Genomic DNA, 24,609 nt, shown 5'->3' with positions numbered 1-24,609 from the left:
TGGGAAAGGTTTTTTCCTGATATGTGCAAGTGAGCAGAGCACACTCACAAATCAGGCTGCCCTTGCCAGCATTTTGAAATCTTTGAAGGAATATGCTCTGTAGTGATGTGAAGTCTTTTGAAGAAAGTCACCCTTAGCAATGTGCACACAAATAGCACACAGCAGTACACACCTTCCAGTTGTCTTACAACAGAATTTTAGTTTTATATACATTTTACCACTGCAGTTTCTCAACTTCTTCACATGTCTGATGTGCTTTTAGAGAGGGCAAGGTTAGCAGCTAAATTAGTATCTTAGTCTTTTCCATGTTGATCCATATCCATGATCAGGCAACTTTTATTTCTTTTTCCTAATTTTTCTTCTATTGACAAGAGCAACAGATTATTTTTATAAATCTTCCTGAACTATTTTTGTTTTGTTACCTACTCAGTGTAGATTACTTTCCTATGTATTCATTGCATTGATATATGCTATATCATACTTAAGATTTTTTTCTTGTCAAAATAAACTTTCATATACTATTTATAACATGTTTGTGTTGTACTTTCAGGAATTGTCGGGATATTTTCCTTGAGAGGAAGTGTGAGATGTATAATATAACTTGAAATCCCTCTATTTTTGCAATTACCTTTCCTCTGCTTCATTTGCAAGTTATCTGGAAATAGAACCTTACGAAATATAAGTTCCATACTTCGATTGTTTCGGTGTGGTTGAAGGTTATTTATTGTGATGGAATCATGATCTCATGGAAGCATGTAGGAAAACCCAAAGGGAAAATTATTTTATTACTAGAAATTTGATTCTGGACCTTAGAGAAAAGCTAGCAGTCATGCTAAACAGGGTATAGAATTTTCTGTGTGGAGTCACCTAAATCCAACCTAACTGAAAGCTTGATCTTTAAATTAATAAATATGAAATTCTGTACTTATGCACTTAATATTCTGTCAGTATGTGTTTTATTGGATGTATTTGCACTATTTCTTGTTTAAAGAAATTGCTGTTGTATTTGTAACCTTTGTACTGAGTCTTGTTGAACTGCTTTAAATTTAGTCCTTAAAAGTGCTTTTTAAAAGGTATTCAGTTATCCTAATTTTTTTTTCATTTGCTCTAAGTTTTAAAGGAGGTTTATGACATTCCTTTGCAAGATATATCAGTTTGTCAGATAAAGGTTTAAAATTAGATACATTTTATTCATGTTAAAGTCACACCCAGCTTATTTAAAGGCAGCTTTGACTTGGAGTTGCAAGCCTGAGGATATTGATTTGAATTATGCATGACTGTCTGGTATGCAGTTCCATTAGCCTGCTGGATGGATAATGTAAACATGTTCAGAATTTTAAGTATCCTATATGAGCAGCAGATTAAAAAGAGAGCTGATAAGAGTGTGTGTATTTGGAAAATCCAAATCTTGAAGAATAAAACTGTAAAAGAAAGGTTGTGATCTCTTCAAGAGGCTGACTTCAGATGCGTGGGTTTTGTTTTTTTGTTTTTTTTTCCCTTTGAAAACATTCAGCCCAAATGCCACTTATGTGCACTACCTGAACAGGTGAAATGGTTGCTGTTGTTTACTGCAATGAGTTGCCAGGAAACATGCTCATGATGGAAAGATCAAGGCCAACTGTGCATCTTCTTACAGAAAAAGAAATAGCTTCTGTCATTGTTCGAATTGGTCAAGAGTACAGTGATTAACACCATTTCTTCATATCTTTAAGGAACCTTGTTTAGAAACATTATTTGATGTTGCTCAAACTTTTTGTGACTTGCAGTATTTCAGCTTCCATTTTTGTAGTATGTGATCTCTTTCTTTTTCCCAAGTAACTCCTATGCTTAAACAATCTGTAGTTTGGTAGCGTTATGTAATGGCTTCTAAAACTTTTGTTTTGAAACCTGTAGCACTGAAAACACTAGCAACGTTTAAAACAGTTAGTATCTTTTTAGAATTTTGYCCGGCTTCCTGTAAATTTTTAAAATAGAAAAATATGACAATTCTAAAGTGAAAAATACAATGCCATCTCTGGTATATTTTGTTAAGGCTTAATGTACTTTAAAATGTTTATGTCATTATATGTAGCATCCATGGAAATCTAAAGAGTTGAATGAAAAACAAAAAAATCTAGAAAGCTGTTGTACTGGTATGGAAATTCTAATGAATAGAGAACAAATCTCATCCAATTTTGTATTAATTTGCAGCTAMATTCTCAAAATTATTTTGAATGAAATGTTTCATATTTTGTTATGGTAAGCTCTGCACTTAATATCAGAATTGAACCATTTTAAGAGAATAATAGGGAAGAATGAAGATGTATGTTCCCTGAACTTTCCAGTATTCACTTGTTTACTCCTTAGTATAAAAATAATTGCATGAAAATTTACACATAAATGTATGACTTGGAAGTTCCTCTTGAGGATGGAGTTCCCTGCTCTGTGCAGTGCTCTGATGTTTGTTTCTTTTTTTTTTTTCCCTTTTCCTAATGAATCTTGGATCATGCATTGTTGGTCCACACAAAATTTAGCCAATAGATAATTCTTGAGTACCTCTGGTGAAATTTGAGAATATATTTTAAGTTGATGGTTATTTTTCCTTGTAACTGAAGAATAATTAATCTATTAATAGAGATTAATGTCTAATGCTCTTCAGAGAAAGTCCTCATCCTATTTCATAATGGCTTTACCTTTGACAGTTTTCAGAGCAAAATTCCTTTCCCTAGTAATGAGAACCTGCTCTGAATTGCCTTCTTTTCCTGGTGTCGTTTCCTTTCTGTTAGCAAAAAGAGTCTTTAAAAAGCAGATCTTAGGGAATAAAAACGCTGTAGTCATCTGTGTAAAAGGCAGTCTGTGGCCTCGGAGATAGAGACCAGTAGTGACCATTTCCAGGCATCTTTGAGATTCTGTGAAGGAAGAATTAAGAAATTTTATTATAAAGGATAGTAACAAAGGTAATTATTCTTATTATTGCTTAAAAACTACTAGCTTGCTTTTTATTTCTACTCTGAGAGGAATGGGCTCTTATATAAATACAGCTCATATATTTTGGTGCACAGTGCGGGTAATCAAGGAGAATATTGTATAGAGAAGAAATAAGAGCATACTTAAAGGTTAATGTGATGGCTGGATTACTGAGCTCTTGTGCAAATGTCTGTCCTGTTCCAGATACTCAATTTTCTGTGAGTGGTTCCAACATTAAACTGAGGAACTATAAATATTGTGATAATACAGATTGCTTAKCATAAATACCACGGAGTGAGTAGTGCTCACTTTGTTCTTTTTCATTGCTCAGTAAYTTTTCGTTAGTTCTCAAGGAAATTGTCCACCAAAAAAATTGAGAAGGTTTAATTATAGTTGAATGTACCTTACTACTAAGTAWGAGCATTGCGTTGATGTTTCATCCCCAAAAGAGAAAATTTGTCCCCCTGAGAAAATTCAAAGTTAAATTTTAAAGAAATGCATCTTATGAAATCCATGCAAGCATAAGTCTAACCTGCAGTGATGCTGTGAGAAAAACAAAAACATGTAATTGTCTTTAGTACATACATGTTTGCGGAAAACTTACTGGAATGGCTAAAGCTACTGCTCAGTGTTGATATAAATGAGAGATAAGAGTCTGTGGGTCTTATGCTTCAGTGTGTCTGGCTCAGGTGTGGATTTGAAAGCAAGGCTGAGCTTATGGATGTATGTGGAACAAGTCAGGAGATTTTCTGTGGTGTATTTTGTTGTAATAGAGAAGAAGTTTAGCAAAATAAGGAAAAGGAAGAGAAAAACTACTGCCTAGCCATTCTTCTCTGAATATATAACAGTTAGTTGCCTTTGCTGCACTCATGCAGCTGATAACTTTGACTTTGATTAAGTTTATGCAAAGATAAAATTTCTGAATGAGTCTGTATCAAGCCCATACTACTATAATTCTTTTGGTTATTTCCCCTTACTTCTCATACATTAATTCAGACTTTGTTAGTATCAGCACTTGGTTTTTTTGTCTTGTATAAATTTAGCTAGCTAAGTGGGAGGGAGTTTTTTGTCTGTAAGAAGAGATCAGAATATGCGAACRTAATAGGAAAATAAGTTTACTAACTGCCCTCTATTCAGGACAGTTTATTGTCTTCTGTGTCACAGATTAGTAAACGTTATTCCCAGCTTATTGGAATTCAATTTGCCTTTGAAAATTCCCATGATAAATTGGTATAAGGAGGCCTAACAATTTCTATTTAAGAGGGCTCTATTTACTGTAGCTTATGTATAACTTCTGAATTTAGTACAATGTTTCTGCAATTTCTTCCTGAAAAGCTTGCTGAAACTTGCTACATGTTGTATATCTTCAGCAGAGATCATCAATACTTTAGAAACACCTAAACTCTGTCAACTCAAAATAAACAGCAAACTCAGTATTATTCTACATTCTCCTGTTTCCATTTTAGCACTATTTCAAGACTAGTCAGATTAAACAGGTTTACGTCCACATCTATTTCATTTTGGTTTCCTTGTAAACCAGTGTTAGATATAAGACAGAAAAAACCCTACTCGTTTGTTTCATTACAAATGTGATGTACGGCATACCTCTATCTTTTGGCAGGGGGGACAAACACTTCTAAGAGATTAGATACTCCTCCTGTATAAATGGCTCAGATTCCTACTGTGTCAGTTTTCTAGTGTTTGATAAGGCACACAAAGCAGTTGTGGGAGAAAGCATATCACTTGTATCCATGGTAACTCGAAAGATACTTTGGAACTCAAAGGGGTAGAATAAGCCAGAGTAATAGGTCTCATAAGGGCAAAATACATAAAAAGGTTCAGGCACGTGCTTTTAATTAGTTGCCAAGAATAGCTAGAAGCAGAGACGACGCAATGAAACAATAATTCTTAGTATTAAAAGTGGGCAGCATTTAAAATCTAAAGATGTGCTCAACTGAAAGGCTCTTATCTTACCATCTTATGGGTATTCAGTCCATGAATACTAATAGATTTGCTATGGTTTCTTAATCATGCTTAGGACATGAGAGAGCACAGTGATAAAAACTACTAAGTCTCATATGACTGCAAGTTTTAGAAGTTGCATAATGATGTTAATTCTCATAGCTGTGATGCAGCATCTTATGAATAGCATATGCAAAACATTCTGGTATGTTTTACAAGTGCATCTTTGGAAAAATAAATTTGATGAGTACATCTTTGTAGGAATAATAAATAGAGATTGAAAATGCAGATTGGTTTGAGGTGGAAAATACAGTATTTTTCACAATAAGTCACTTTGTTTACCTTGCTATTTTAAAATTAATTAATGGGAGAGTGTGAAATGCAGTATGAAACTTGAATAGATGTGCTAGAATTGAATCTAGGAGAACCAAAATAGAACAGTATACAAAGAACAAGGTATATGGTATTTGAATAACCAATTTAATGGAAATATTTTAATACAGTGAATAATTTTAAAATTTTCTATTTGAACAGCACTGTGTTTATAAGGAATCCATCTTGTATTGCAGTGCAATTCTCCACATTATTTCCTCTGTTGCTATAGAAACTAATTCTAGTGCAGCTGTGATCGCTTATCAAAATTCTAATGTTTCAATACCCATTTCTTATTTTGAGCTATTTAAATAGCCTTCTCTTACTTTGACTCAAGCTGCACATTTTATCACTGTGAATTGTTGACTGGTCAAAATGTTAATGTGAAGTGATAGAAAATGTTGGGTTTTTTTTCGCTTTCTGCCATCTAAGCTATCACACTTATTGTTAAAGTTTGAATAACAAGAAAATTAAGACTTGCTAAATTATAAAGGTCAGTATTTGCTGTCTAACATCAGTATTCTGTAATGGATATTACTTCATCAGTGTAATCTTAATTATATGGAATATTTCATAAACCTGAAGTTGTACATGTTACTGATATGTGGCCCTGTGTGATTTGTGCATGTGTCTTTATACCTGTGTGTGTATGATTAAACTACAATTAATTTTGTTACATGCAACCTGTATGTTGCCATGTTCGTCTAATCAAAATAAAATTTTCAGTGATATTAAATTGTCTGAAATTAGTCAACAGCAAGGTATAATGCAGTGTAACGTAACCAGTTAAAGTATTCTGAATCTCTTCTGGTTCTTGTTTGTTTATTTATTTTTTAATTATTATTTTTTTTTAATAGTGAAAGTCCTCTGCTGGTAAGTAGAGGTATATAATAGATCAGAAATCAGCAGTGTTATCATATGATAGAGAGCTATTCCTGCCTCTGGCTTGTTAAACTGCTGTATTAGAGAAAATACTTTGTAGATATTTGAGGTGATCCCTGTCCTTGATTATATAATAAAAACTTTTTTTAAAAGAAAAAAATATTGTTGAATCTGTGAACCGTAGGTTGAAAGGACCTGTGGAGATCATTTAGTCTAATCTCCTGATACAAATAAGGCTAACCTGAAAGTTAGATCTGATTGCTCAGGGCCTTGACCAGTTGAGCTTTTAAAACATTCAAGGTWGGAGATCACAACCCCTCTGGGCAACCAGTTCAAGTGTGAGACCCATTCTCATTGTTTCAATTTTTTTTCCTTATATCTGATTGGGATTTCTGTTGTTGCAATTTGTATACTGCTGATTTTATATATTGTTAAGTAAGGTATTTTAAGCTTTTATCACTGGGTTTTGAAAAAATATTCACATTCTGAACTGTGTTAAACATCTTTCTGCTGAGTGTGGTTTCAACTATAATGTCAAGATCTAGAAACTTAGGTAACACCAAATTATGTAAATTGGTGGGATAGGAGTAGGCCTGGCTAAATGTTGTATGCTTTCTAGTATTGCAACAAAGCTACTGAAATGTTCCGGCAGTATTTTTCAAGATAATCACTGACTTTCTGAATGAGTGTACAGTAATTTCATGTAGAGTCAATAAATCATTTTCAAGTTTGAAATTATCATACAAACATTTTGCACCTGTAGCTGTCAGACTTTGATTACTAATTAGCTGCTATTACCTTTACATCTCTTATTCAACAAGTATCAAACAGTAATTTCAGATTAGGTACATAACACTTTGCTGATATAACATAGGTCCATAAGAAAAAAGGTTTTGAAGAACATGTTTCTATTTTGCCACAAGTCTAATGAGTATACTGTAAATACACCACCATCTTCATGAAACCACAATTTATTAGTTAATGTTTTGGGAGATTAAATGGGTTGAACATAATATGCTGCATTCTCATTCCTGATTGATTAGTATTACTGTTTTATTGGGTGGATGTCAAGGAAAAATGATTCATCTCCTACTGTTTGATGAGGGCTGAAGCATTTTTCTGTAGCCTTTATAAGCCCTTGTGTGTAACATGCAGCTTTGCCATTATTCTCTGATTCTAATAAGTTCATGCATAACCTTGCACTCTCGTCACTGGTGCTACAGCTCAACGAAAATATCTTCACTGGGCTGACTCATCTAGTTTCATCTAGTCCTGTAGAAATTCAGGTAACCACCCATTTTCTTAATTTTTTGGCAACTATGGAAGTATATTAACTACATTGTACATTACTTACAAGTCTAGTGAAACAGCTTGTGTGTGACAGTGGGTAGTCTCAAAGGTGCCACAAAGAAGTGCAAGAAATTTAGTTGTGAAAAATCCTATCTTTTTATGCCCAGAGAAACTTGTTTGAGGCTTTGCTGCAGCAAGTGCAGCAGACTGACATGCTGCATGCTCCTTAATCAGTGCCTTTTCTGTAAATTCTTTGTGGTCTTATTGATTGTGTGAAGGAAAGATACCTTGTTTTCAAAGCATTTCTTTTTTCTGTGATTTAAGTGTCTTAATTCTTTCTTTTTCTTTTTGAGTATTGGCTCAAATTTTCTACCAGTGCCATTATTGCTAACCATGCTTTCTACAAGCCCTGATATTTAAAAAGTTTTAGAATTCTTGAGCATATGTAAACAAATTTCTGCTATTAGTAATCTATTAGAGACTTCTGACAACTGTGATGATCCTTGATTTTTTTCTTTTATTTTTTTCTAGGACATGAGTTCTAACTATTTTTATTTGGTGAAGTTATGAGATAAGTAAGATTATCTTGAGAAACATCCTTCTTGCCTCTCCTGGAATGTAGCTGACTATGTTCTCTAGGTTGTGCAGATTTTCATCTGCAAAAATGGATAATCCTACCCATCAGAAGTCTCTGATTTGTCTCTTATCTTTTTGCTGCTGTTGACATTGCTTTTTTCTTAGATCTGAACCACTTTCTTGTATGTCACATGGTGTTTTATTTTCCCCATTCCTTCACCTTTCTTTCTTTGTCATTTTTGCTTTATTTTAGGTGTTTGTGATTTTTCATCTTTGTATCTTTTCTCTTTTTTTCCCAGCCAGTTTGTTTTTTTCCCTTTTCTGTAAATATCTAAACTTCCCTCTCTTTATTTCTCTTCCTTCTGTTGTTCATCTGTCACCAAGTTCTTACCACTTTATTCTGAATCATTGTGCCTACTTTCTCTTTTAGCCTTTCATTTTTTTCTTCTCACTTTAATTTTTTCCTACCCTAATATTGTATTTTTTGTGTTTTCTTTTCCTCCTCCTCCTCCTCCAATGGACAGTTGATGATAAATGGAAAATACTGTAGGGGTAAGTCTCTAAAGAAGCTGGAGACTTGTTGGTTCCCATTTGGTGGTACATGTTCAGGTGAATTCTTAGCTCAGTAATAATTTAGGAAGCATAAAAAAGGAAATAAAATCCCAATGAAATATGGTCCAACAGCTAGGGTACTAGACTTGAAAGATTTGATTCCAGTTCCACGCTTCACTGAAAGCTTTTGATCATGAGTGCATGGTTTAGGTCTAGATTCACAAAAATCTTTACCACCTCTTACCTAAACCTGTTCTTGAGTCTACATCTGTAAAACATCAAAACATTAACTTCTGCTATTTCACTATAATATTTGTATACATTAAGAACTGTGACCAAATGCTCACAACCCAAACTGAGATCATGTAAGTGTCTTAAATATATGATAGGAAATTTAACTTGTGCTGCTGAAATAGCCCATGCAGAATCATTGTACTGATGTGTTTATATGGTTACTGAGCCACTTCAGGGGAGTATCCCTTTCACCCAAATATCTGTGAAAATAAGGCAAATAATTAAAGCTGTGGAAACAATTCTGGAAGGAAAATGTCTTTTCTGGTTCATTTTCACCGGTCAGATTATTAATAAATAGAGAACTAGAAATACTTGGGAGATTTACAGAATTTTTGGGAGAGTTACAAAACTCAGCTACAAATGCAAAGCTATTTTTTTAATAACTGTGAGAAATAATTTTAAGCTGCAGAAACAGTTCTCTCTAAAGCTATTACTTACGTCCTATTGAAACAGAAGTACAAAAACACCCCAAAAGAATGATGGAATTACGGTAATTAAGGAATGCATTTAAGTGTGGTATATACTGCTGAATGCATTTTACTTGCATGATCAGATGAATAATTACTGAGAGCTATGRGTTTTTTTCTGCATCATTTGGAAAACTTTGCATTCCTGTTTTGTCAAATAAAAGATTAATGTGACTGAAATAAACTACAAATGTTAAAATTGTTCAAGATATATATAATACATTAATCTTGTTTTTTAATCACTCTTTTTTCTTCTTTTGAGACTAAGTACAATGAGAGGAAAAACATTAAAGAAATATTTGCTCTGTGTTACAATACTTCATAGGGAAATTATTTTAGACCTAGATGGAATTTTTTTCACCTTTTCAGCTTTTTATCCTGCTACAGGACTCCTGTCTTTGAATACACTACATGGGTAGTATTAAACTGGACTAGCATTTGAAAAAGAATTTGAAGCAAAAAATATACTTCATTGAAGCATAACCCTGTCAGGAAAAGGCTTTCTAAGCCTCCTTTCAAATGCTACAGCCCAGAGGTACTGCTGGACACACACTGGTCAGAGATGGGGATTCCTAGAGGCAAGAGATGGTTTACAGTGGATGGGATCATCGGAGCCTGTAGTTGTTAAGCTCTAAATAATTGCTTTAAGCATTCATAAATGCTGGTAGCTTAGCTGAATTTGAGTGAATTTTCAGAGAGATGATGAAAGACATTTCCTTGTCACAAAGACACTCTAAGATTTCAAAGCCGGTTGTCAGTCAACTTCACCAAACAGGATTTAGAATGTATTTAAAAAGAAAAGATTCTATGAATCTATTTAATTTGTTGATTTTTTTAAAAAAGGTGGCATTTTTCTAACTATTTTACTAATGATTTTGCTAACTTGGGAAAAAATTAGTAAGGAATAAGGGTGCAAATGAATATACATACATATATGTATATTCATATATGTATATCTGAAAAATAGTGTAAAGGAACAGTAAAGCTAACTGCTTATAAAAACAACAGAAGTGAAAATAGCATCCAAACAGAATTAACAAAAAATGAGAAGTTCTCCTATCTAAGAAGTCCAGTGAACATACATGGTACAAATATTTTATCTAAGGCAAACAATTGTATGATTTCTATTCTTAAGAATCTCTGCTTCAAAAAAAACCATTAGAGTTGAATATAGTCTCGCTGGAAAAGGTTTTGCAGCCTCCTTTTAAATAGAAGGTTTGAAAAGATTTATTGATGTTTACATCAAAAAGAGATACAGATTCTGAACCAATAGATATAAGCAATATTTAGATGTTTTTTAGACAATGCAAAGCCAGGTAAGTGTAGAGAAAGAACCAAGTTTGAGCTATTTTATGTTCAGATTAATAAAAATACAGTATAAGACGTCAGGGAGTGATCCTTAAATTGAATGTAAATGAATTCAAGAGATCCTAATGTATGATTTTCATTGAAAGAGGACCAAAATATTTGGGAATAGCACGAATGACTGTGATGGTTAGTTCGCTAATGTTTTAATTATGTGTTTATAGCTTAAATTTAGGCTAACTTTGAAATTGAATTTTTTTTTTTTTTTTTTTTTTTTTTTTTTTTTTTGTAGAACAGAACAATAATTTAGTCTTGCAACTGGACTGTTATACAAATCAGAAGTACTCTAATAAGTGCAATAAGATACAAATTTTTTTTGTCAGCAAACAAAACCAAGCTATAGTTTTCCAGGCTTCAACTTTCCCCTTTCCTGATCATCCCCTCCTGGTAATGGCATCAACACTGCTGATTTCTGTGAGTTCAGGATCAGACCTGTAGTGCATATAGATGTTCCAAATTAGGAAACAGAGGAGAAGTAGATTTATTCAAAAAAATCATATATGATTACTTTTCTTGTTTACAGTGGGAAATGCTGAATGTAAAATTTAGTTGTGCTGTGAAGAATATTCTAAAATGTAGCAAATGAAAGAAGAAAGCTGATTAAAAGTTTGTTTGTTTGTTTTTGCCCCAAATTTCTYCATACCAGTCTTAGATCCCCCTTTTTCTCTTTTAGCAAGACTCATGCCCATAATTCTTTTGGAAAAGAAATAGAATAATGCAAAGATGATCTGTTTTATTGTGAAATAATAGGGTTTTTGCTCCCACAAAGATGCGTGTAAGCATTTCATTTTAAAGGAGAGGGAGCCCCAAGTCTTCATTCAATATTTAATGTTTATATTTTATACTCCTCATAATGTGAAGTAATTCAGTCAATGAAGTATTTTGGATGTGAGCGAAGTTCAGACATGAAAATTCCATTTGGACTGTGTGTGCTGCATATCAGAAACCTCTAAGGGTATTTAATCATTCAGAATAAGAAAGGTTTCTTTAATTTTTAAACAAGTATTTCATTTTATGTTTTATTTAAATTGTCTTAACATTTACRTAGAACCCTTGAAGGCTTGAAAACTTGAAATTTATGTTAGATTAAAAAAATTATGAAATATAGCTTATGTGGAGAAACAGGAAGAAAAGATACTGTTTGAGTATGATACAGTAATTACAAATTATGACTTGCAGAAATTATTAATTTATATAGAGATTATTTGTTTAAAAGAAACTGGATTCCAATGAAGTTCTATGGTGATACTGTTCTCTCATAATAATATGAATATTTAAAGAAGTAAAATACATGAGAAACTCAAAGTTAACTTGAAAAAATGTAGTTAATTACTGCTTATGAAACAGGGGAATTGCAACTGCAAGGGTCAATTCTGTTCCTTTATGTTAATGAAGTGGGTGTTCTTGGAATTACTCAGAACATATGGACTGAAGAAAGCTAAGACTGTGCTGCTGACAACCTTTGGGAAAAATAATTAAGATAGCAAAGTTTAAGCGTTGCGAACATGGAAAGGAACTTCACCAGCTTCATGGTAAAATGTATAGCCTAGTGTGGTCCACAGGGGACTCAGACAGAGAGGAGGAGTGAGGGAGTAGGAAGGYTGAATAATAACCAAAAAGCCTAAAAGAAAAGCATTGCATTTAGTAAGCTCTTGCAGTTTTAAACTGCAATTCCACTTGGAAAAATGACTATGAAAATATTTTGTATCGTCATATAATTATAAGTAGTATGTTCTAGTAATATACATTTTGTCCTAAGTTGCTGTGTTGGATTTTATTGCCTCTCCCTTGAGTTTGATGACAGGATGTGTATTATCTCCCCTTGGCTTTGAATATGGCATGGTAAAAAGGACTTAAAAAAACAGATTAAGCTTAACAGCAAAATGCTAATTGACTTGTGTGCTGGATATTTTTGCTTGTAGTTCCTGACTTGTTCAGCTGTTGAACAAGGACTTCATTATTATATGAGCCTTTTCCTGTTTTACTAAAGAAAGAAAATTTTAATTGAAGCAGTTAACCCTTGAAAGATTGTTATCTGTTTCTTTGATAGCAAAACATTATATTCTCAATTTAAAATTTAGTAAACGTTTGTTACTAAACAACTCAGTTTCACTCATTTTATGACAGCACAAAGTTATTTCACATATTTTTAGTGGAAAACTGGAGGTGAGATCCTTGTGCTGTTAACTTTCTTCTTTTCTTTCCTCTGCAGTGGCACTTCCTTGCTGGTGGGGATCTCAGACTAACCTCACCTGGTTTCTCTTTGTTTATTCCCTTCTTCTCATTTGGGATATATGTTGACTTGGGTTTTTTTTTTCCTTCTGGCTAGTACAAAATGATGTAATTTGATTCACTTTTTTTTTTCATTGGGGGAGCCTGCAGAATTTATTTCTTGATTTGAGAGCAGAAAGTTTTTTAGAAAATTTGCATAGAAAAGATGCTTCAATTAATCCTAGCTTTTTTTTTTTATCTTAACCACATGCTTGTTAAGAATAACTCTTTAACAAATATTATTAGCCACTTTCAGCAGTCTATGGAGAGCAGTTTTTGGCTTTGCTACCGTATATAGGTATATAGAGGTGTAACACTGTGTAAGTTCACACCTAAAATGAAAGGTATAGGGTATATTTATAGAATGTGATTCTATATTTAAATATGTAAGCACTTAAGGCTTTTTTTTTGGCTCCAAACTTTTTTCTCTAATACCATTAGAAGTAACGTGTTCATAATGGGTTTTTTATTTTTAAATTTGATACATACACAAAATGTTGATTGATTGTTTAGTATGACTTTATGTAATTTTAAAGGAAAACACCTAACATTTTATATCAGTCTGTGGTGCCATTTGTCTTTGAAATCATAAGTCATTAGAATTTCTTCACATAATTCAAATTTGCAGTACTATCAGAGAGCCTTAACTTGAAAAGCATCATTTAGTATATGAAGGGAAAATTAATTTATACTGAGACATTTTCACTCAAAAAAAAAAAAAAAAAAAAAGAAAGAAGAAGAAAGAAAAAGTCTATTTAAAAGCTTTGGCATCTTTTTATTTAGAAAAATCTTTGGTTCAGAAAGTTTATGTGTATTTAGACAAAGGTGTCCTTAGGTTTTTAAAAACTAACATTAGATACTTGTTTTAACAATTTACAAGTTAGTTCTGTTTAGTAAGTAAACTTTCAAAAATAAATGGTTAAAATCCACTTCACTGTTTCTGCTGTTCTGATATTTACGAATCACAGTTAGCTGGTTAGTAAGAATTTTCTTTTCTTCACTTCTTCCCTGCCTACATTTAAAGTACCTTTTCTGTCATGCAGCCTGTGCAGTTTTCCCGTAGGGACATATAATGGAGTTCAGAGTGAAAAAGTGAGTCACACCATCGTTTATTTACTCATTTAAGACAATAATGGTGTTGATAGTTACTCAGACATACTTCCATTTCTTTAGGTTATGGAAAAGCTGAGGGTGAAAAAAGTCTWTATAGACTAGACTACAACTAAAAAAAAATTGAATCATAGCTATACAGGTAGTTATTGTCTTATATACAGCTTTTTGCTGCCTTTTAGTTGCAATGAGCAGAAATGTTGTTCTGAATTTGAAATAATATTTAATGCTGTAAGTTATGAAAAGGAAGTCGTGCTTTCAYAGTATTGAGAGTCTAGTTATAGTTATCATTTTATTTTTTATCATCATTTTGATTTGATAACATTTTAGATTCTCAAAGAATGTCTGTCTAGTTCCATAGGCACAAGATATTTAAATCTATTATTAAAAAGTGTGGTTTCCTAGATCTTTCCATATTTTATGAATAAAAATATCTCACTGTTCCTGTGTACAGTATTCTGACTGGTCTACCTAAGAATTCAAGTTTTATATATAAGATTTTATTTGTGTCTGCTAGACTGATGACTTCAGATGAGTATAGGATTACCTGCCTGCTCTTTCTTCTTTCCCATCCCTGTGGGACTAGAGTTTCAGGATTTAGCTTCACTGGGCAAACTAATAGCAGAGGACCTTTTATCTGAATGTTTTAACACTAACATGGAATCACTGTGGCTGACTGATCAGAAAAGTGAGGATTCCTAACAGTATTATCTGGTAGGAGCACTTCACATTGTTTTAATTACCCATTTTCCTTAGCTAAAGCTAAGAAGAGCTCAGTGAAATAGAGAAGAGCTCTGCAGTCCTCAAAACAGATGATCCGTGAAGTCTGTAGTTACCTGTGCAGTAGGTTCTTCAGTTGCCCAGTTTTGTGCTTTTACAATGTACTCTGGCTGCACAGAATCAAAGAACAGTTGAGGTTGAAAGGTGCCTGTAAAGATCATCTACTCCAACCCCCTGTTCAAGCAGGATCACAGAGAGTACATCGCCCAGAACCCTATCCAGATGGCTTTTGAGCGTCTCCGAGCATGGAGACTCCACAACCTCTCTGGATGACCTGTTCCAGTGTGCAGTCACCCTCACAAAAAAATATTTTCCTTATGTTCAAATGGACCTTCCTGTGTTTCAATTTGTGCCCATTGCCTCTTGTCCTGTCACTAGGCACCACCAAAAAGAATCTGGCCCCACCCTCTTTACACYCTCTGATATTTATATGCATTAAGAATCCCCCTCAGTCTTATCTTCTGCAGGCTGAACAATCGCAGCTCTCTCAGCCCTTCCTTATGAGAGATGCTTCACTCCCTTAATCATCTTAGTGGCCCTTTGTTGGACTTGCTGCAGTACATCCATGTGTCTGTTGTGCTGGGGAGCCCAGAACTGGACTCTGCGCTCTAAATGTGGCCTCACTAGGGCTGAGTAAAGGGAAAGGATCACCTCTCTCAACTTGCTGGCAGTGCTCTGCCTGATGCACCCCAGGATACCGTTGGCCACCTTTGCCATAAGGGCACACTGCTGGCTCATGGTCAATTTGTCCACCAAGACTCCAAGTCTTTCTCTGCAGAACTGTTTTTCAGCAGGTCAGTCCTCAGCCTGTTCTGGTGCCTGGGGTTATTCCCTTGTGGGTGCAGGACTCTGGGTGCACTTCCCTTTGTTGAACTTCATGAGGTTCCCCTCTGGATGGCAGCATTGCCTTCTGGTGTATTAGACACTCCCAGTTTTGTATCATCTGCAAACCTGCTGAGCACACTCTGTCCCTTTATCCATGTCATTGACGAATAAGTCAAACAGGGTCGGACCCACTGTTGACCAGTAGAATATACAGCTGGCTGCAGACCTCCAACTAGACTTTGCACCACTGATGACAACCTTGTAAGCTCTGCTATTCAGCCAGTTTTCAATCCATCTTACTGTCTGCTCATCTAGCCCATACCTCCTCAGCTTGCCAATGAAGATGTGGTAGTAGGTGTTGAAAGCCTACTGAAGTCAAAGTAGTGAACATGCATTGCTCTCCCTTCGTCTACCCAGCCAATCATTCTTCCTCCCTTCTAGCCAAAGTGCCTGGGTTTGCTTCTAATGGATCATGTGCATCAAAACTATGGTGGCCTGAGCATATATCTTGTTCTAGAAGCTATGCAACATTCCCACATACCACAGCAAGGATTTTTCAAAGACTTCCAAAGGAAAGCAGAGCAAAAAAGGGGAAGGGGGCTGTTCACTAAGGCTGTGTACCTGAGAGCCACATTACTGTGTTTTCAACCTCATCCCGTAAAGGATAACTGCTTATTTATGTGATGTATGCAGCAGCTCTAATTATCCCTTAGCAAAGATTAAAAACTAGAAGGTTGATATACTTGGTGAGAATTTAGGACACAAGCAGAGCTTGCACCATTTCAGGGCCTATACATTTAGATTAAAATGTTATTGCTACCAAGAGTGGTATCCAATATTAAGAATGCTTCTGGAGGGTCCTTTTAAAGGATAAAACCAGAGAGGGTGCCTAAATTTTATCTCCAATCCAGAAAGCTACTACACAGATTTCAGCATTTAGAATCTCTGTCCTGTCTGTGTGGTTGACATTCAGCGGAGGCAGTGCAACTAGATTTTTCACAGTTTTTTCCTACCACAGGAAACAAGTGGTAGTAAAGAAGGGGGAAAAAATCTTATGGTATAATCTAAAGGCTTATAAGGCTGCTGAGCAACAACAGAAAGCATACAAAGACTGAGGGCATCTTATTCAGTAAGTGTTGTATGCAAAATTTTGGTGGTGAATCTAAAGTGTACAACCTTTGTCATGTAGGAAAGAAACATAAGCTAAGAAATTCTTTCTTAGCTGAAACTGAAATGAAATATTGTATATTGTTCTAATGTTCCTACTTTCATTAACTTATTCAATAGATGTCTTACAGGAATGAAAATGTTATTACTTTGAAATTTTTGTGCATAAGTTATTCCTGTATGTGAGACACATCAAAATTTTCATCGAAATCTCTATAGCAGATACAAACAAAATGTGATTGAAGCTTTACCTATCCTGTGTGTATTCTGTTCATTTCAGCTACTGCACACCTTGCTCTTTTTTCCCAACTCCAGTGAAGTGTGTAATGCTGTGTAGTGAAACATGAGATCAAAAAGTGAAATGTAATTGTTTGGAATTAACTTTGTTTATCCATAGTTGTGTGCCCTAGGCTGACTTTCTGAGGAGTTGTACAGTCATAATTCCATCTATCTAGCTAGTGTTAGTGAGAAGCAAAGATGTTCATCAGCATCAAGTATTCATCTCAAGCACGAGATTGCTCGTGGTGCTTTTGCCACTGACTTCAGTGACTGACCTAGTGTCTAACTTCTAGACACTAGCTATGTACCTGTTAGCCATCTTTAAATGTTAATAAAGAATCCATCCCTGAGATGCTGTTCCATGCATTAAATTCACTGATTCACTTCTGTGCAAAGGCTTGTGTCAGCCTGCATTGCTACCTTTTTTGTCTTTGGCATTAAATAGCTCCTTGGGTGAGCAACTTTGTGGGAGGTATTCAGAAGTTTGTTATCATGGCTTTAGGGAGTGCATTTTGAAAGAAAAACAGTAATGGAAAGTTGTTCTACATTCCACTTGCACAGAATCTGACTCAGAGTATCCAAAAGTTGTTGTTAGACAAGTACTCTTGAAATTCAAGCCTGGAATTTTTGTCATGTCGTGTATGTGCTATGTTTATTCATATACAGATTACACAGTCCATTTTGCCTATGTATTTAATACTTTCCTTTTTCTCACATCTTTCATCTGGGATATCCATTAATTCTGTTTTTAACAAATATTTTCCAGTAGTATATGTTATCTAATTTGAAGTGTAAAGTAAAAATAGATTTTAAATATTCTGTCCAGATGCTTGAACTTATCCTTTCCCGAAGGACTGTTGCAATGGTAAATAATCAGAAAGTAAGTAAAGAATTTTCATTTATTCTCAGTGAACTGCATTCAGAGAATGAGAAGAACACCTCCACTGGATGAACTGCAACCACCTCCATACCAGGATGATAGTGGTTCTCCTCATCTTTCATGTACACCCTCTGAAGTTGGAGATGGTAAATGTGAATTTTCCCAGTGTAGCAACAGTCCAAGATGTTCATATAAGTGCCCAAGTGAGGGAAGCACAGGACATGAAATAGAAAGCTTTCATAATAAAGGATATGAAGAGGATGTACCAAGCGATAGCACAGCTGTCCTTAGTCCGGAGGTAAGTGAAAACAGTCGAATATTCTGAAATATCACAGAGTGTTACCTTTTGGAAGCTTTTTTCTAAAGATCAGTGTAAAGAGATACAAACACTAATATTGCAGCTCATCCATAAAAATATAGCTTGTCAGATAACATCACAATAAGATTTCAGATTTTTCTTTATAGTTACATTTGTGAAAATTTAAAACAAATTCCTCAAAAGAATGGATTTTTTAAAAATAGTATTTTAAATTTTAAGAATTCAGAAAACTTTGTCAATTTTATTAAGAATTAAAATCAAAACTCTTATTCTTCTCTATAAATTCTCAGTTAACATCAAGCAATGCAAATAAAAAAATTATTCTGTTCAGACCTTTCAAATTGAATACCCCACAACAGTAAACGTATTTAATGGAAAAAAAAATGTAATTACGTATGTTTTTTGAGACAAAAAATATTACTTTTATTTTCTAAATTCAACATTTAAACATTTTTTAAAATGTTATAATAGAGATTTGGTCCATTTACTTTTCCTTTTTTCCTTTCTAACTCGTAATGATAGCGTTTAATTTTACCACCAAAGAATCCCCCTTTCTCTAATAACATTTATTTTACAACCTAGTCCTGCAGAGCACTTAGCATCTTCTCTGGCACACATTTCTTTGACATGTACTTAACAACCAGGTACTGCACTGACATCTATGGGTAAGTCTACATGAGTGATGTAGTTTGCAGAAGAGGCTCTTACTGATGCACATTTGTCTTGTGTCTCTACTTGAAGTTCTGGGGTGCACAGCAGTAACAGYGCTGATTTGCCAACAGTTTCCTTCTTGGTAGACCCCTAAGTTGATGTTGCCCTTTGGGGTGTTGGTGCAACATCTGGCGGGCTTGTCTGCTAGGWTGGTGCAAGGTAGTCCAATAGTTAGCTGTGTGCCTGTACGTGATGATCACAATTTGTATGAACTTCATATATACAGTGTGTATATATGATCCTAGAACCATAACAGATTTCAGCATATCAAACCCTAGTCCTTCCTTTTTTTGTGTCACAGCAGGCAATATTCTAGATGTATCAAGTAAGAACGGCGGATAGAGCCTATTTTTTTTATAGCTGCTCAACAGCTTGTAAAAGGAAGCTTATAGAGGAATGAATTCCCATAGGTATATAGCATCAGGTTTAAAATAAGAACAAAACATTTGCATATCAAAAAGATTGTATGGGTATCTATTCATTCKTATAAGCAAGCATATTTTTGATAATATGAAATAAGTTTGTTTTACATATTTGGAATAAATTCTGGTTATTTATTAACTTCTTATATTCATTATGTTAACCTGTATTTGTAAATCATTCCTATTTCAGTATCATTATTAAACTAGCTGTTGTAAAAACACAATAAATCACTCTTGTTCAAAATTTAATGTGACAATAAGCAGTTTTAAAATTAAGATTTTAGTTTTAGTTGGTGTTTATGGAAAATTCGGAAAGCATGTTTAAAAYAGAGACACCTTACACAGTTCTAGTGGAATTATGTTAATAAAGCCATGTTGTTTTTTGGTGCATACATACAGCCCTTGTTAACTGCAGTGAGAGCWGCAAGTGTGAGTGTTGTATTTTCTGTTTTCTTTGTTTACATCACACTGTACTCTCAGTCACCATCCAGGTCTTAAAATTCTAAAATGTGTTAACTCAAAAATGTGTGTATGCTCACATTAAAATCAGGTAATTATATCGCATAACAAATGTGTATGTATTTTAATGTGTGGAACAGGAGAAGAGCTCTTAATACAGCTTAATTTAGTCCTAGCTGTGTCTGGTTCACATCTGGCTTTTGGCAGTATTGGCCAGGTAAAGACTTTTGATTTTTCTTCACTGCCATTCAGCCATTCACAATTTCAATTTTTAATTACCTTGTTTATGAAATGAACAAAGATCACAGTCACTTCATGCTGCTTGGAGAAATCCATATATTTCCATGTTAGATTTAATAAAAGAATATAATAAATAAATAAAAGACATTTGTATTTTTTTTCTTCAGGATATGTCAGCTCGAGGATCATCTTCGCAGCTTCCTAAACCTTTTGATCCTGAGCCAGTAGCTAAATATGGCACACTGGATGTGACTTTTGACTATGACTCACAGGAGCAGAAGCTTCTGGTGACAGTGACAGCTGTCACAGACATTCCAACATACAGCAGGACAGGTGGAAGCTCGTGGCAAGTACACCTAGTTCTTCTCCCTATAAAGAAACAGAGAGCAAAAACCAGCATCCAGCGGGGACCGTGCCCTGTCTTCACAGAGACATTCAAATTTAATCACGTTGAGTCTGAGATGATTGGGAATTATGCAGTTCGCTTTAGACTGTACAGTGTACGTCGCATGAAAAAAGAGAGGATTGTGGGAGAAAAGATTTTTTACTTAACAAAATTGAATCTTCAAGGGAAGATGTCAGTACCAGTGATATTGGAACCTTCTTACAGTCTGTCTGTGAGTATTAAATGAAGCAAAATAAGAATGCAGTCATGTACAGTGTCCTGAATTTTGTAAGAATAGTGTATATATTTATAGAATTATTACTTCCCTGAATTTTTTCAACAGCCATAGCACAGTAATTGCACAAAGATAGTTTCTTGATAGCTTCTATAAGTATTTTTTTGTCTGCGAAAGTTGCCCTTATTTTTGCTTTTAATTACTTAGAGATTTCCAGTCTCTAATTACTTAGAGATTTTCCAGTCTATGAATGTAGTTGTAGTGGTGAATGCATACATCTACATACTATGCATATATGCGCATATATGTGTATAGCAGTAATATCTTTACCTTTCAATTAAAAAAACCACCTATACTACTAATGTCTTCCGTATACTGCAATTAAGTCTTGTTTGCAATAGCTATTTTCCTTTAAAGAAAGACAGATAGGAAAGAGGAATTTTGAGAGTGCAAAGCCATTTTTAATAACTTCATATTAGACCTGTGTAAATAATTAATTCTGGTTTGGTCTGAAGCGAAAAATACTATGAAAAGTAATTCAAATTTAAAAGGATTTTTTTGCTTGCTAAAAAAAACCCTAAAAATTTCTGATGAATAAAGTATTATGTCCCCCAAAATGAATTACTTTAAATATTTTTAATAAAGCAAATCAATAGTACGTAACAGCAAACTTGGGTATCACTATCAAAAGAGACAGAATTTGGGCGTGTGGTCCAGTGCTGAGGGCAGCTGCCAGTGATACAGGAGATTCCATATGAATCCCTTCTTCCCAAAGGAACTAGAAGTCACATCTCATATCTTTCAGGAGTTTGTGTTAATCCTGGGATCACTTGTAGGTAACTCTCAGCCATTCCTTTTGCATTTTTATAAGTATTTAAACATACATTTGTCTATAAAGAAAATGCCTTTGACTTTCTGGTTGGTGCTTCCTAGACTGGGAGGGCTTGAACATTTGTTGCTTGGAAGCTGAATATGTTCTAAATAGCATATATTTAGAACCCCCCCCTCTGGTGGGGAAGGAGAAGGTGACTTAGTGAGGGGATTACTGAGGGGCTTTTGATTCATCTATCCCAAATATACATTGAGCTTTTTTCCTGAGCTTTTGTGGGAGGGAGAGTATAAACAAATTCTAGAAGTCATCAAAGAGTAGAGTAAGATTGTTATGTATTTTTGGTGATGGTAAGGGATGCCATATCTGTTTTCCTCCTTCCTCCTCCTTTCTTTTGGGAAAGAAGTAGAAAAGGACAAGTAAGGAATATTGGTAGAAAGTCTTCCAAAGTTAAAACTTTTGCACATTTCTCTTAGCCCTACCTATTGCTTGAATAGAACCAATTGCTTGAAAGGAACCTTCATTGTCTCAATAGCTTGAATGAGGCTTTGGAGCTAGGAAAGTCAATTTCTAAACTTTTGGAAATTCATACATGTCTAAGTTTATAGACATTTTTCTATTACTGTTTATAATCTATATCATACTTTTTTCAGTGAGCTGATCTGTTGTAGCATTTTATGTGTAGAATATTTACACATATAAACGGTGTTAACATTTTTTGTGTGGCATTTGGAACTGGCAACTGGAAGTAGCATCCTGGGTCCTTGAGTTCATGACCTTGCTAATGCGAACAGTCAGGTCATCCTGGTCACAAATTTGTGAATTTCCATGTGAAAACATCGAGCTGTTTCCTTTCCAAACGCAATTTCTTCATGGTCAATTTATGACGATTTGTTCTTGTAGTAGTGTGGTCCTCTGGCTTACTTAGTTCTTACCCTTCTCAGGTGTTTACCTCAGGATGTATTTATAGACATCTGTTGTACTCTCTCTCAACTGTCCTTTTGCTAGAGTAAACCAACAACAATCCTTACGTCTTAATCATAAATGCCAGGCAGGAGTTACTTAACAGGAAAAGTCTTATTTTAATTTGGAGAGATATTCAGGGATGTTTGTAATTATAAAATCCTCATTTAGAAACGTTGTAAATTCAGAATTAAATTTACCTTGTTCCATTGTAGTGTTGTGTTTTGCTGGAAAGTGTTTATATTTGACAGATTTTTTAATGAATATTTTTTGGACACATAACAATTGCCTCATTTTTTGCACTGCTTCTCATTATATCCATTTTAATATATTAAATATACCTTCTGTCACTGAAACTTGCTAATCCACTGAAATATCTATGGCTAATCTCTTCCGTAGAAATGTGTTTTATTTGCCTCTGTCTGTGCCTGACATTATATTAATACATTTTATTTGCTAATCATTTGCCTTATGATTGTATAAGAATAGTTCATATCCTGTGAAGTTTAGTATTTTTTCAGTAATGCCTCTAAAGCTACTGACAAGGGAATTTGGCTAACAGCAGATTGCTAACCAGCAAGTTCAATTATCTGTGCCTTTGAAAGTCAGAGGCATGCTCGCAAGTGCTGGGCCTGCAACCTTCTCCTCTTACTGTCAAAAACGTGGATGAGTACATGACATGGCATGTACATGAAACAAGTATGTTCCTTATCTAGGTTTCAAAGCTATACATGGCTTCAAATTCAGGAAAATATTCATAAGCTCTGTTTCTCACCCAAGTTTTCACCCTGTTCCTCATCTTCCTACTTTGTATATCATATAGAGATCTTGCATTAGCAGTTTTATCTACAGTCTTACTGCCATTTGTCTTCAACAGTTCTTCACTGCATTGTTAATCTATCATAAAAGATGTTTACGTATATGTATATATATGAATAATAGTTACTTTTTCCTCCTCCTCCGTCTTCTGTCTTCCTCAAAAGAAAAAAAAATTCCATGAGTAATGAAAGTAACCCTAACTCTTTTGTCACATTCCCCAAGACTACTTTGTTGCAGTTCTGTGCATCTAGGGAATTCCTGTTCCCACAGTTATTCTCAGCTCCTTTTATCACACATGGACAAAAATACCTCTACTTTCCTTCTATGTTTCACATATGTTTCAGTGGGCAAAAACCAATACTCACTGACTAGAGTGCAAATGTTACTGTTACCTGAGGCTGTGTCTCTTTCAAATTTTATAGAAATAGGCTATTCCATCAAAATTCATTAGCAGATGTTGACGTTGCAGTAGTTCGGTTAGCAAGACCTTTGTGGTGCTTTAGGAGAAATTTTTCATTTAATATTGTGGTAGACAAATTGTTGTTTGTAGTATGGAACCCTTGTAGTATGGAATTCACTGTAATATTTCTTTTCTTCAAAAAATCCATATGGATCTGTTCTTCACTTATTCTTCATTCTTTTTACCCAGACAAGTATTGCAGACAATGAACAACAGTCTCCAATCATGATTTTATAAAAAGTATCAGCAGTTTATTGAGAGAAATCTGGAAAAGATCAAAAAAAATCACCCATATTCCACTTTACCATCCCATAAGTTGCTTTTTGGTCTAGAATAACAATGAAAAATTGTGTTCTATATTTTCTGATTGATTTTGGAAGTACAATTTGGAAAATCAAAACGTATCTTTTCCTGCTAAGATTAGTCCAGTAATCTCTGATCTTGTATTGTCAATAAGATGATTTTTACTGTAAAGAGTTAAATTTCTTTTTTTCTACAACATTCTCCATTTCTAACATACTGAACTTCCAGATGTGATCTCTATAACAGAGAATGAATGATGTGGACAGTCATATGTGCCTAAAAGATTTTTTTAATACATCTTTCCTGTAAATATCTGGAGTGCTTGAGAAGAACTTAATTACAATTTCTTAATGAACTAAATCGGTTTTGTATGTAATGTGTAAAAATTCTCACTTTCTTTTTAGACTTTGAGGACGATGGTTAATCATCTGGTATACGTTTATTTA

General features: G+C 34.4%; 1 protein-coding gene across 2 annotated transcripts in view; it reads left to right on the top strand.

Annotated features, from left to right (window-relative positions):
• Nucleotides 1-24,609, top strand: part of SYT14 (synaptotagmin 14) — a 79,722-nt gene that overhangs the window by 36,961 nt on the left and 18,152 nt on the right. For both annotated transcript variants that reach the window (XM_085315805.1, XM_085315804.1), the window contains 2 exons: nucleotides 18,048-18,316; nucleotides 20,337-20,786. In XM_085315805.1, coding sequence (XP_085171931.1) covers nucleotides 18,048-18,316; nucleotides 20,337-20,786 — 719 coding nt within the window. The remainder of the gene's footprint in view (nucleotides 1-18,047; nucleotides 18,317-20,336; nucleotides 20,787-24,609) is intronic.

The sequence above is a fragment of the Rhea americana genome, unplaced genomic scaffold (assembly GCF_003343005.1).
Source record: "Rhea americana isolate MKP2758 unplaced genomic scaffold, rheAme1 scaffold_44, whole genome shotgun sequence".
Classification (NCBI taxonomy): Eukaryota; Metazoa; Chordata; class Aves; order Rheiformes; family Rheidae; genus Rhea; species Rhea americana.
Note: the sequence above shows the minus strand (reverse complement) of the source record. Positions and strands in the feature narration are given on the sequence as shown.